The sequence below is a fragment of the Siniperca chuatsi genome, linkage group LG15 (genome assembly GCF_020085105.1).
Source record: "Siniperca chuatsi isolate FFG_IHB_CAS linkage group LG15, ASM2008510v1, whole genome shotgun sequence".
Lineage (NCBI taxonomy): Eukaryota > Metazoa > Chordata > Actinopteri > Centrarchiformes > Sinipercidae > Siniperca > Siniperca chuatsi.
The window spans coordinates 16,272,837-16,287,006 of NC_058056.1; the positions used below are offsets into that span (position 1 = coordinate 16,272,837).

Consider the following 14,170-nt stretch of genomic DNA (forward strand, 5'->3'; position numbering starts at 1 on the left):
TGTGGTGTGTGTGTGTGTGTGTGCGTGCATGAGTATGTGAAGGGAGCAATTTTTTGAGTGTGTTACAAATTGCTTAACATAAGTTGCTTTGGATAAATGTGTCTGCTAAATTAATGCAGTGTAAGGAATACTAACACAAGTAACTGTCTGAAAATGAAAATTGACTGTGAGGTTGATCATGGGCTTGCGCCATTACAAACCTGATTCTCCAATCAGAATTGGCAGCCAAAACTTATGTCAAGTAGCCAATACACAACAGAACTGAAACTGAAGCCAACATCGGAGAGAAGTCATTAAAGTGCTCAAAACGAAAAAAAGAAAAATTATGGTAATTTTAACCTCTACAATTCCATGACAACTGAGAAAGCTGAAGCTGAAGATTGTGTGGTATGATCAAATACTCAACAGCTCCGGAATTTAAATAATTTTGAAATGAAATGCTTATTAAATGCCCATTTCTTGTATGTGTGGAAGTGAAGTTAGCCGTAGCGCACATCATAGTGAGTACTATACAGTAACCTGTGATGTTTCAGCATTTATAAACATAATCATAACGCTTTTATGACACTTATATAGTAAGTTACATGTTGCCTTTTAGGTCAGGTGATTAAACAGGCCTACAAGTCTTTCAGCTGACTGACCCCTGTTAGTGCTGAAGTGTCCCTGACCAAGTCACACTGAGTCAGGGGTGTTGTTGGAGCTGACTCTGACGTGCACTCTGACCACCACACTGAGGGACAAGAAAGACAAGAATATCTTGCCATGGAGATATTGGACGTTGGTTAAAACTTTTGTGAAAATCTAATAAAATTTGCTTCATGGTGGAGGCTGTTTGTCTACTGATGGAGGTCATTGCTGACATGCAGTATCTGTACATGGATAGTATAGCATTGAGCATGTCCAGGGAAAATACAGGAGTCCAATCATAGCTGAGATTAGCTCATGAGCAAACATTTCACGTCCAGCCTGTGTGCAGAGTGTCATTCTGTGTCACTGTAAGGTCATGGATGCTTTGTTGACATCAGGGGTGTATGTGTATGTGGAGCACACTGTGTGCTCTCCCCCATGCGTGCGCGTGCGTGTGCGAGTCTGGCAGCGTAACATCTGTGCGTACGCGGTCGTGATTGTTGTGAAGATGGCGGAGGGGGAGACAGAGAAGGAATATGACACACGGAAAGCTATCGAGGAGCTCCGAGAGCGGTTCCAGGGTTTGACCACAGCTTTGAAAGAGAGCTTGCAGTCTCCGCTGGAAGCCTCCCTGCATTTCTGCCAGGAGTTTTGCCAGGTTAGCCCGTTCTCCTGCTGCTCATCCCGGGCAGCCTGCAGCCCCTCTGGCTTCCTGGCCGAGGATGCGCGTTTACGTTTGCTACAACAATGTAGCTAAGGAGCTAGCTGCCTAGCTAACTGCCTGGAATTTCAAGATGGGGAAAAAAACTCCTCCGTGGTTTTCAGCCATTCTCCCAATGATGTTTGTTTGTGGCTTGACCTTATTTGCAAAGTCTGACTCTCCATGCGGCGAGAAGCCACAGCAATGTATGCGCACCGTGCATGTATTACTCGTATTTTCCAGGCCATATAGCTAATAGCAGATGGATGTTGCTAGCTGGTATGCAGGGTCCCCCTGTCCTGTGCAGTGGTCATGCTGTGCAAAAAATGGATAGCTACGTTAGCGAGATTTTACAGGGCGATTGCATTGATATGCGCTGAATGATATGATTGTATTCCACGTAGAAAATATAATTCACACGTTATAACACAGCATCTCCATGCTTGTTTAAGTTTTAGCTTGGTGTAAAAAGGGGCTACTTTTGTGAAGCTGTTTTATCGTACGGAAAGATCAATGGTTTTTTTTAAGGTGCTAGCCCAGGCCTTGTGCACTAATTAATCCAGCTAACCACATCAGCGGAGATGTTCATTATAGTCATATAGCCAGCACCAGAAAAAAACATGTTAAATTGATGTCAATTTTATGGCAACCGATCTGCCTGCAGCTGGCTGAGGCAGTGATTTAAAAAGGGAAAGTGTGGCAGTGGTCACTGACTCCATTACACATCCTCCTCATTAATTTGCCCTGACCAAGTAAATATCACGCGAGGTCTCCATTTACCTGATATACCCTTTGATACTGCAAAGATTGCTGTCATTGCACCAAATTAATGTGGGATTATTGGTTTATTTCTATCATAAATTAACCGGCAGTGAGGAATTCATTCAACTTTAAAGTTATTTGAGGAAAAAGGGGGACGAGCCTCGGACTGACTGTATGCTGTAGTTGTGTGCAGTTTAAGTCATGATGGAGATTTTTCTCATAAGAGTAACTTACAACTGCAGGAATAATGGAGTCATTCAGGATGAAATGGATCTGCATGAATATTGTGTGTGTGGAAGAAATGGAGGGACTTTTCAGAGATGAAGGTTTGGCGTTTACTGGAGCTGAGTGAAAGGAAAAAAAGAGAGGGAGGATTAAAATGGCTTTTTTTTGCAGAGCCACACATATGTTGGTGCTTCGTTGTCTTAGGTGTCTACATCTTGACTGAATTATGTAATCAGTACATAATAACATAATAAATATTGATCCAAATGCCGTTTTTTTCATCCTTGATAGTTTCTGATGTTTTTTTCTTCATCTAAAAGTAAGCTGTAGCTTTGTCAAAGCAAACCACAAAACTAATAGTTTACTATTTTTTCTACATCATCTTTGTATTGAGGCCTAGTAAAGAGGAATGAGATCTTTTTTTCTCTCTAAACACATTTGCTTTTTGATACAGTCAGCACAAAATGATTTTGAAGCCTACATTTTGTCTTTTACTACCATACGATAAGCAGAATTTATCTCTATGTAATGACACCTATACACCTGCTTTGGTACACTGAGCTAAATATATATATATATATATGTATATATATATATATATATATATATATATATATATATATATATATATATATATATAATGTATATGTAAATAAATATGTAACAAGGACAAAAATAGTTAATAAATGAGCAAAATAGGGCTGAAACCAACCATTATTTTCATTACTGATTACTCAATCAGTTAGTTTTAAGATTAACTGATTATTCGCCGAGTCTACAAAATGTCAGAAAACGGTGAAACATGCCTATCACAATTTCCCAGTGCCAAAGGTGACATCTTCAAATTGGTTGTTTTATCCAGGCAGTTACCCAAAAACCCAAAGAAATGATATTTACATTAATGTAAAATAGAGAAAAGCAGCACATTTGAGCAATAAATAATGTTTTGCATTTTTGCTTGATGGACTTTACATTAATTGAGTAATTGTTTCAGTGCTAAAGGAAGATATGAGTGATGTATGGTGTTTGTTTTTATAAGCTATAAGTATTTAAATTTTTTGCACAGCAGCCAGCATACTAGGATGTGCTGAATCAGCATTTGGCTTTAACTTTACTTTTTTTGCCTGAAGGAAAAAAATTGATCTATCAGTGGGTTTATTCTAATTTGTAGTATTTTTATGTTTTCCAGGTCCTTGTTGAACATGCTGGCCGTTGGAAAACTGATGAGGATCCACTGCCTTTGCTGGAGGTCTACACTGTGGCCATCCTCAGCTTTGCTAAGGCTGCCTCCTGTCTCTCCTCCGAATGTGAAAACGTGCCACTCCTACTTGAAAAGTTAGCACTGTGAGTAGAAACTCTGACATGAGTGTCACTGGAAATACGATTTCTCAAAATCCTGTATTATGTTTCTTATTCTTTCAAACAGCATATTTACTATGAACTTGACCTGTACCTACATGTTACACATTAAGAAATGTAATGCTCAAATTGTATTTTGGGGAAAGCATCTTCATTAAGTCTTAGCTTTCCTGTATTAGTGTGAAGTTGGCAAAGAATGGCTCACAGGTTTTGGATGTGCACATAATATCAGTGGTGGAAGAAGTATTCAGATAATTTACTTAAGTAAAAGTAGTAATACCACAGTGTAGAGATACTTTGTTACAAGTAAAAGTTCTGCATTAAAAAATTGACTTGAGTAAAAGTACAAAAGTATTCGCATCAAAATATACTTACAGTACCATGCAGAATAGCCCATTTCAGAATAATAAATAATATATAATTGGGTTTTAATTATTTATGCATTAATGTGTACTTAATTTTGCAGCTGGTAAAGGTGGAGCTAATTTTAATTACTGTATATACTGCTGGGTAATTGTGAATTTCCCCCAGGATCAATAAAGTCTTATCTTATTAAGACATCTTAAAGAGATCTGTTGATTATATTTTGTAATGTAATCTGAATCTGTTAAAATAAAAAAGGTAACTAGTAACTAAAGCTGTAAAATAAATGTAGTGGAGTAAAAAGTACAATATTTCCTACTGAGATGTAGTGGAGTAGAATTGTAAAGAAAACAGAAATACTCAACTAAAGTACAAGTACCTCAAATTTGTACTTAAGTATAGTACTTGAGTAAATGTACTTAGTTACTTTCCACCACTGGATAACATTATATCTAACATTAGTTTGCTTTGCAGTTCCACTGGTGTAGTTTTGTCTTTGGCAACAGTGATCTCTTTAGATATAACATGAAAGATGCACAATATTTGGCAACAACAAACAAAACACACCCACATCTCAAAGGAAATTTAGATATGAAACGTTTGGAAATACTCTGCAAACAGTATACAGGAACTACTCAGCTCGTCGCACAGTGTGCTCTTGAAGTAGTTATGGAAGCGAAGTCCTTGAGGCTGTAATACAGAATAGAAATGTAGGCTACCTCTTGGGGAGCTTCGACATATTTGGGATGAGCTACAGAGTATACTTTGCACATGGAGGTGCAGTGCATACACAAAATGAAGGGAATCAGAGGCAACCGTTATTGATGTCAAGGATGCAACTTAATTAAGTATTGATCACAATTACTGATCTAGCCATTCTGAGCTGTTTTTCATTACTACCATATGAAAAACAACAGTGACTAAAATAACACCTATATTGATCCATGTAACTAAAGTGTCTCACTGCTGCTGATTTATATCTCTCATTTTCCTGTTTGTCATCTTTATTATATTTCCAAAATGTCAGAATGACTTTACAGCACCACACTTTGTGAATAGTTATTCTTGTATGGTTACCCTTAATTTGTGGAGTGTGTTCACATCCTTGACCTAAATGTGGCTTTAACAAATGACTGTGTTGGATCCACAGGAGCTGTGCGGAGCTGCTGCTCTTACTGCCCCAGCATGTCCCTGGTGCCTTATGGGAGGAGTTTCAGTCCTCCATGAAGGTCAGTATCCCTGGGACTTTTTCTGAGGCTTATCTTTGCAGTGATAAGCAATGAAAAGTTGTTGTTGTAGTAATACTTTTGGTTTAGTTCATCATTGAAAAGTAATATAAACAAATGGCCTGAATGTTCCTTTCAAGAACGACATTTATGAAATGTTCTGTTCACTGCTGCTTTTGAAGAAATGTAAACAGTTGAGTGGTGACACAAATTCACTACAATAACATTGTTCTAACAGTTACTTTAGACTCTAGACTGTCTAACACGGATGATTCTCTGAAGTTTTAGTAATTTACTTACTACATATTTATCTTCTGTTACAGTTGGCACACAGCCTTTTGCAAGAAAGTGGGAGCACACAGCTTTGCCTGCTCTCAGTTCTGGCGCAGCAGGATGGCGTCTGGTCCAACACCACACTAAGCAGCATCCTCTCCAATCAAATTCCTCAAACTGAGCAAGGTTGTTTCTCACTTGGTTTGAAGATGCACCATGTTAACTTGTACAGTTGTAATTGCATGAAATTATAATTGTTCAGTGTGTATATTGTAATTGTCTGAATCGTCTGTCATCTGCAATTTCTTAACGTTTGTCTCTGTCTTCTCCTTTTTTTTTTTTAAATTGTTTGTTTCTTAGTTCATGAGTATCTTGAGTTGGAAGGTCCCACACTTCTGAACATGAGAGTAAAGCACCTAATCAAAGTGGACAGCGTTGATAAAGCTGCTGTCCTTGCAAAGATGTGCTCAGAGTATCCCGGATATGAAGGAAAAGGAAACTTCAAACAAACCTACTTGCTTTGCATCTGCATGACAAAAAGTCAGGAGCAGCTAATGGAAGAGGTAAGAAATAACACACAGCAACACAGTTGCTTGTATACACAAAGTCATTATATTTAACACTTAAACAAGTACTCTGCTGTTGAAACAACTGATCTGTGATCTTATATCTTTAACCCAGCAAAACTCCCAATCAGCAAACAGAAGATTGAGGCCATTTTTAAGTTTTACTGTTTTTGTGTAACATGATCATTAAAACAAATGGGACTGCTGGACTGAAAATGGACTGAACTGAAATTGAATCTAACAAGCAAAACCCAGTAATCACTCAGTACTTGTTTGATATTTAATAATAAAATGTCCCAACAGTGTTGTCAAACGTTTCAGATCGTTATTTGATTTCATTTAAATTGACTGTTTCTTTGATTATTTCTCTTTTTCTCCCTAATAGATTGCGTCAATAGACTGTAAAGATGCTCTTGAAATGATCTGCAACTTGGAGTCAGAGGGAGATGAGAAAGGAGCTCTCGGCTTATGTTCTGCCTTTCTCAAGCGACAGCTTCTCCAAGGAGATGTTTATTGTGCCTGGTAAGTGTTGCTGTTTGTTTCAGATAAATACTCTCAGAACACTTACAAAATTGCCCTTAGGAATACAGTGGTCATGGAACAAATGCATTATGCAGTTTACTTTTATCCAACCTGAAGCAACCTCTGTAGTAAACAAAGATACCCTCATTGTTGAGCAGTATTGCAAATCCTGATTCTGTGTGTTTGAAGGGCCATGTCTCTTAATAGCTTAGCACTTGAGGGAAGAAAGGCCAACTGTGACTGAATGAGTAACAGTATGGTCAAAGGACAAACACTCAATATATGATGGTTCCAAGTTCTTAGATGTGAGAATTAGCTGCTTTTCCTTGTCCTATATTATAGTAAATAGAATATTTTTGGGTTTTTGGACTGTTGGTCATATAAAACAAGACATATGATGATGTCACCTTGGCATCTAGGGGATTGTGATGGGTATTTTTCATTGTTTTCTAATGTTTTATTAACCAAATGATCAATAATATAAATATTACAATAATCATTAGTTGTTTTTAACAGTTGTACTTGTGATGTTTTCCAGGGAACTCACACTGTTCTGGAGTAAGCTACTCATGCGTTTAGAGTCGTCAGCTGATGCATTTCTTGGACATAGCAAAGAGATGGCTCTTCTCTGTAGAAGCGTCTGTCATATTCTGTTTCTGATCAAAGTAATCCAAAACGAGGTAAGAAAAATAGTCTACAAATTTGCAGCTGATAGCAGAACCATTACACATAGCCATTCACACCAATAATGACTCATCTGTTAAAGAGGCCTTATTATAAAATCCTTAGCATTTATGTTACTTTTTTATTTCCGTAGGTTGGAGAGGTGGGGCTTCCAGTGTGCGTGGAAATGTGCATTCAAGCTCTGAAAATGACCTCCAGTGACCATAAGGATAGCAAGTCTACCATCTGCAAAACTATTTCCTGCCTCTTGCCAACTGATCTAGAGGTTAAGCGTGCGTGCCAGCTGACCGAGTTCCTCCTGCAGCCTACCATTGACTCGTATTATGCTGTGGAGTCACTGTACAACGAACCCGACCAAAAGCCAGAGGAGGACGGGAGTCTACCAGTGCCCAATTCTTTACGCTGCGAGTTACTGCTGGCCTTGAAGACACAGTGGCCTTTTGATCCAGAGTTCTGGGACTGGAAAACATTGAAACGCAACTGCTTGGCACTGATGGGTGAGGAGGCAGCTATTGTGTCATCTATTGACACACTCAATGACACAGACGAACAGGAGGTGGAAAGTGCACTTGGCAAACTCCCTGAATACAGAGACCTGGAGGATTTTCTGTTAACCACTACAAATGAACTCAATGAAATTACAGATGAAAGAGAAAAAAACAGAGAGGCTAAAAAACTTCGGGAGCAGGGTTTTGTGTCTGCTCGGTTCAGAAATTGGCGAGCCTACATGCAGTATTGTGTTTTGTGTGACAAGGAGTTCTTGGGTCACAGAATTGTTCGCCATGCGCAGAAGCATTTCAAAGATGGAGTGTATCTTTGTCCAATTTGTGCTGACAGTTTTGAAAGTAGGGAGGTTTTAGAGCCACATGTAGCATCACATGTAAAGCAATCTTGCAAGGAGAGACTAGCTGCAATGAAAGCTGCTAGGAAGGTAACCAAACCACCTCAGTCCCCTAAAAGTCCATCAAAAAATTCAAAAGTTGCTGCCAAGATAAGCATTAGTTCTGTTAAAATTGAATCTCAAATTGGCGACCAATTGGCGTCTCCTGTTAAGATAGAACAAACTACATCTGACACACACATAAGTCAAGATTGTTTCTGTCCTGTCAAAAACTGTTCCAAGGCTTTCAAGTTTTTCCGTAACCTCATGGCTCATGTCAGATCTCACAAGGATGACGAAGAGGCCATGAGGTTTTTAGAGATACAAAAACAGAAAGTGGTGTGCCAGTATTGCAGACGGCAGTTTGTTAATGTCAGACATCTTAATGATCATTTGCAGATGCACTGTGGCAGCAAACCATACATCTGCATACAGTTGGATTGCAAGGCCAACTTTAACTCCAATTCTGAGCTTCTCATGCATAAAAAAACACATCCTGAATTTAAGGCCCAGTGCATGTTCCCTAACTGTGGCAAAGTTTTCAGTGAGGCCTACCTGTTGTATGATCACGAGGCTCAGCATTATCTTACTTACACCTGCCAAACTGATAACTGTGGCAAAATATTCTACTCACAGTCTCAGTTCTTGTCTCACCAAGAGAATCATAGTCCAAATGATGCAGTTAACTGTTCGCCCATCACAAATCAAAACCCTTTTGTCACTCCAAAAGTAGAACCACCACTTGAGAGCACCCCGAGCAAAGAAGCTGCATGTTCTACTGTTGTCTGCCTTGAAAGGATTAATACGGTCACATATATGGAGGAGTCAAAGGCAAACACATCACCATGCACATTACCAGAAGCTGGTCCTGTGAGAGTTAAACACTCGATTGAAAGCATGCTGAATTCTGCGGCAGATCCTGAAATGGAAAAACCAGAGAAATGCTACACTCCGCTGACAAACCCCACTCTAGCACCAGCTGATGTGAAACCAGCACCGGAGGCTCCTAATGCGCTCCATAATGTGGCTGGGCAAGGTGAAATCCCTCCAGTATATCCTGTACCCATTGCAACAAATCCTGTGGCAAGTCAACAGGGAGAGGGGCTTAATAATGTACAAGACAATGAAGTTTCAAAAGTGATTCCACAAATAATTTCTCCAAGTCAAATCAAGACAGAAATTCCGTCTTCGCTGCAAGGATATCCTTCCAGCACGCCTGCTGTAACTGCTGGCAATGAGGAGAACCTACATTGCTGCCCATATAATGACTGTACAAGGGCATACAGTACAAACAAAAGTTTGTCTAGGCATGTAAAGAAGCAACATCCGGAAATATTTGAGGACTGGAAATTGGCAAAGAAATATAACAAAGTGGCCAAAATTACAGCAAAAAAGGCACCAAGTGGGCCAGTTTCACCTAATCAGTCTCAGAACCTGGGGAACAGGCTGTCGACTCAGCCAGGAATACTATGCAACAAACCTGGGATGCAGCAAATGGATTACCCAATGGGATGTTCAACCTCACCTGCCCAGTGTTATCCTGGATCAATGGAGCCTGTGCCTATCACTCCAATGGTGAACCACACACTGTACCCGTCATGGGGAAGCCCAAATAATCCCACCGGAATGATGCAGTCAGACATGCCCCAGTCATGGTCTTCACCTCCCATGAATAACTGCTATCCAGATGCCTTCAACATGAATGAGTACCCCTCTCGGAGCTATCCTCAGTGGCAGGCAGACCCTTATCAAACCACAGCGTCTCTCCCATCTGATAGAGATCATTCAATGGCAGCTATACAAGTTCCCACTACGTCACACGCTCCTTCAGATTCAAGTTTGATGTCCCAGTATGTGTCCAGTTCTCTGATGCTTGACAATGGAGGGCAAATACATAATGGAGGGCATCAGTATGGACTAATGCATCCAGAGGGCAGTGGAAACAGCGTAGATATGAGAAAAAGCAGTGCAAGTATGACAAGCCAGTTGGATAATGGAAACAGTATCTCAACAATTGACAGCCTCCCTGAAGGAAGTTACCACACTCCATATGCTCAGAGTGAAAACTCTTGTCATACTCAAGGCTCATCAGTTGATATTCCCATGAAATGTCTGAGCCCAGAGGCCCAAATTGCTATAAAGGCTACAAATGAAATTATTAAAACTGAGAATATGTCTACTCCTGGTTATGAACAGATGGACAACTCCATAGATGGCATGCTCAGTCCACACAGTGTCACTCAAACAGATTTTCCTTATGAAGAGGACTGTCCTAATGCTGACTGTGAGGCTAACCCTTCAGATGAAAAGGGCAGTGAACCTGACATGCAGAAAGGAAAACGCAGCAGGTCAAGCAAGCGAACCAAATGGCCAGCCATCATTAAGGATGGCAAGGTCCTCTGCAGGAGATGCTTCAGAGAGTTCACAAGCACCAAGTCTCTCGGGGGTCACTTATCTAAACGTTCACAGTGCAGGCCTGTAGACGAAATCGACCTAACAGCTGATCTGCCAACATCTTTTCTTGATTTTCTCAATGACCCCCATGTCCCTGACACTAATGGAGCAATATACAACGTGTCAAATGGTGATTTCTCACAGCAGTCTTCTAGCTTGACCACTTTGACTTCACCCATGGTGTTAAAACAGGAGCCCCAAAATACAAATATAATGGACTATTCAAACTCCTTATCGGTTTCCTCTGAAAACCAGCAAGAGAAAGCAGTAGAGGTTGCTAATCCAGCCCTTGCTGTACCTTATCAAGAGGATCACTTGATGGAAATTTCACATGCTTTTCAAAGGTTGGATTTGATTGAGGCTGCACAAGAGAAGATGCGGAGTGCTCTGTCATTAGAGCAAAATGTCAGTCATCGTGATACAGCCCCTGACATTGAAAAAAGTAAAATACTGAGTAAAAGTGATGATAAGCCCTCTGAAAAGGTACCCAAACCTTTTAAATGTGACCAGGATGACTGTGAGTACTCATTCATGACAAAGGAGGCGTTATTCAAACATTTGAGTAAAATGCATGATTACTCTAATGAGATGATAGAAGAACTAAAAAGAACCCCATCCAAACTGTCTCCATATCCTTGTCAGATTTGCCCCAAAACATTCACGAGAACGACAGGTTTGAGAATTCACTATGAAAAAGTTCATCGACTGTCAAAGGCAGAAATGCAGAAGCTAAGAATCAGTGCTCGAAACAGGCGTGCTTTTAGACTTAACAAAGAATGCGAGTTTATTAGACGTGCAACCACTGATGCCAATACCAGTTGCACAACACAATCTGCAGCGGTATTACCTGCTATAAAACAAGAACCGCTTGACATTGCAATTGTACCTCAAGCAGACAGTGAGAACAATCCAGAAGTTCCTCGGATCACTTCACCAGGAGATGCAGGTAAACAAGGCTTCACACCTGAAGTATCAACTGTTACACGACTACCATCACCTAACAACTATTTGACTGATAAGTTGTTTGGTGAGGTGACACCATCAGTTCATGAAGCCCCAGAGCAGCCTCAAGTGGCTGTTGTAAACAAGAGTCCAGATGTGAAACAGAAATTCAGTTTACAACAGAAACTCAGTCCGGTTGGCAAAGCGAAGGAGCAGCAAGGACGATCAGAAGCATCATTAAGCAAAGTAAAAGACCCAAAGTCCAGCCCTCCTACTGCATCTGCTTCATTCTCCCCAGAGAAACCCAGCAGCTCCAAAAACACACCAACAAAGGATGAACCACAGAGCAAAGAGAAACCTCAGAAAAGGTTGAACCTCAAAATGTGTGATACAGACAACGCTTACAGTCCATACAGACCATATCGCTGTGTTCATGAAGGATGCACTGCCGCATTCACCATCCAGCAAAATTTGATTCTCCATTACAGGGCCATGCATCAGGCAACCTTGCCCCCCAGCAAACCTGAAACTGACACTGAGAAGACTAGTGTTAATAATGGACAGGAGAGCGTTCAGAGCATAGACAAAGATAATGAAGTCAGGTGTCAAGTGAAAGACTGTTCAAGGGTGTTTATGGGAATCACAAGGTTAGTGCAGCATTACCTCTTACTTCACAAGTTTACCCGTGACAAAGCCACCGCCATGATGGCCAGCATGACCATAGGGACTTTTAACTGTGACCGACCGGAGTGTGCTCTCCCCTTCAACTCTGTGGACAAGTACATCGAGCACATTAAGAATTTCCACAAGGAAATCGCCATCTCTGAGAGCGGCTCAGTTGATCCAACTTTCAGGTGCGAGTATGAGGGATGCGACCGCGTTTACACTACGAAATCAAACCTCCTCCGACACCTGATAAAAAAGCATGATTATGTTTATGATCCTAAAACAAGTGACGGAAGAAGGACTAAATCAATAGGGCTCTTCCCAGGAGTTAACAATGGGAAAGAGAATGTGGAAAACAAATTCAAAGTGAAGAAGAAAAACACTAAAAAGAAAGATGGAAAGTCCATTGAACACTGGACTAGTTTTGGAAAGCCTACACTAAAATCCCATGAGGAGGCATCAGCCATGTGCACCAAGAAGTCCGCCCTGCAGTACCCATGCATGATAATAGGCTGTGATGCAGTGGAGCGGGCTGAAAGAAGTATATTTAAGCATTACACCACTCATGGCCTCACAGAAAGATACATTGAAGACCAGAGGAGCCAGTTTATTTTCTGCAAAAAGTACTCGCGCGCCAGATTCAAGGATGCAAACAAATCAGAGGGCGCATCAAGCTCATCTTCTGAAGAGACGGAGCCAGACGATCATGGCGAAAAGCCCAATGACCAGAAAACAGATGAACTTGTGGATAGAATAGGCCAAGAAGACAGCAAGCTGTCCAATGATGATAGTGCAGAATCTCAAGCTTCCACCGGGACAGAAGGAGGAACTAAAAGAGGCCGTCCCAGAAAACCTGCACATCCTACACCAGCTTGTCCAGAGAGGATGCTGACACTTCGGAATCGTTCGACTGTTAACAGTTCAAGAGAGAACTCAAATCCTGGTACCCCTACAGCCCAAGAACAACGTGATGACGGGGTTATGCCAGGGTCTTTCAAGCCTTTAGGACTTGAGGACTCTTTCCTTAAGTTCTTGGAAACCTCAGAGTCAACCCACTCTTCCAAACGCAAATTAAATGACAAATCTAGTGCTGAACTGCCGTCCAAAAGACAACAAACTCATAAACAGAAATCCACAATGAAAAGTAAAATAACTGGCTGTGAAAATCTTGTAGACTTCAGAAATCCCCTTAATCTCAAATCAGTGAACAATGTCAAGATTGTCATGGATAAAACATTTTCAGACGGTGCTGATCTTTTGCTAAAGCAGCTACAAGACATGAGGCCCATAGTCATAATAAAAAAGTGGCTTTATAGTGGATCATAGCCCGATATTTTGTTCTCAACTCGATCTCACTCAGGATTTGAGAAGTTATGCTGCAGAATGGTTTGTTTGTTAAAGCATCAGATTTCCAACTGATAACAGTAACAGTCACAGGTAACGATGAAATGGCCTATTTTGTACTTAATGAAAAAATGTCTTGGATGATTTTAAGTATGTATGTTAGTTATAATAACCAGGTAATCTATAGGGCATAGATTTTAGAAACATGTTTGTATTTATGCTTAGTACTGAAGATGTTTTTTTTCCTTTTGCTAAATGGAGACTTTTAAAGAAAAACAATGTTTTTATATATCCCTATGGGATTTCAAGTTCTGTTTGTATTTATTTCATCCTTTTTCAACACTAGTAGACCTATCTGTAATATTTACATGTCTTCCACAAAGTGTTCAATAAAATGTTACTGGTTCTTTTTGTAAAGTATTGTCTGCAGGTCTTTTTTGTGTTGCAGGTACTTTTTTCTGATATCTTGTTCACAGAGTTCACAGTAGAGAAAATGTGTTCCCAGGCTTCCTAGATTCATGCACTGTTCTACTGTAACAAGATTACAATGGCAATTACAAATAAACAATGATAGATA

General features: G+C 40.3%; 1 protein-coding gene across 1 annotated transcript; it reads left to right on the top strand.

Moving 5' to 3' along the window:
- The first annotated feature begins 1,099 nt into the window (after positions 1–1,099).
- znf292a (zinc finger protein 292a) lies at positions 1,100–14,010 on the top strand. The gene is made up of 8 exons (XM_044166084.1): positions 1,100–1,285; positions 3,504–3,658; positions 5,187–5,265; positions 5,586–5,721; positions 5,896–6,098; positions 6,487–6,623; positions 7,162–7,303; positions 7,441–14,010. The coding sequence occupies exons 1-8, from the start codon at positions 1,136–1,138 to the stop codon at positions 13,573–13,575; spliced, it is 7,137 nt and encodes a 2,378-aa protein (XP_044022019.1). The 5' UTR covers positions 1,100–1,135; the 3' UTR covers positions 13,576–14,010.
- The last annotated feature ends 160 nt before the right edge of the window (positions 14,011–14,170 follow it).

Coding starts and splice junctions, on each gene's coding strand:
- znf292a (XM_044166084.1), top strand. CDS start 1,136: ATGGCGGAGGGGGAGACAGAGAAGGAATATGACACACGGAAAGCTATC. Junction 3,659..5,186: donor CTACTTGAAAAGTTAGCACT/GTGAGTAGAAAC, acceptor TTGGATCCACAG/GAGCTGTGCGGAGCTGCTGC. Junction 5,266..5,585: donor AGTTTCAGTCCTCCATGAAG/GTCAGTATCCCT, acceptor CTTCTGTTACAG/TTGGCACACAGCCTTTTGCA.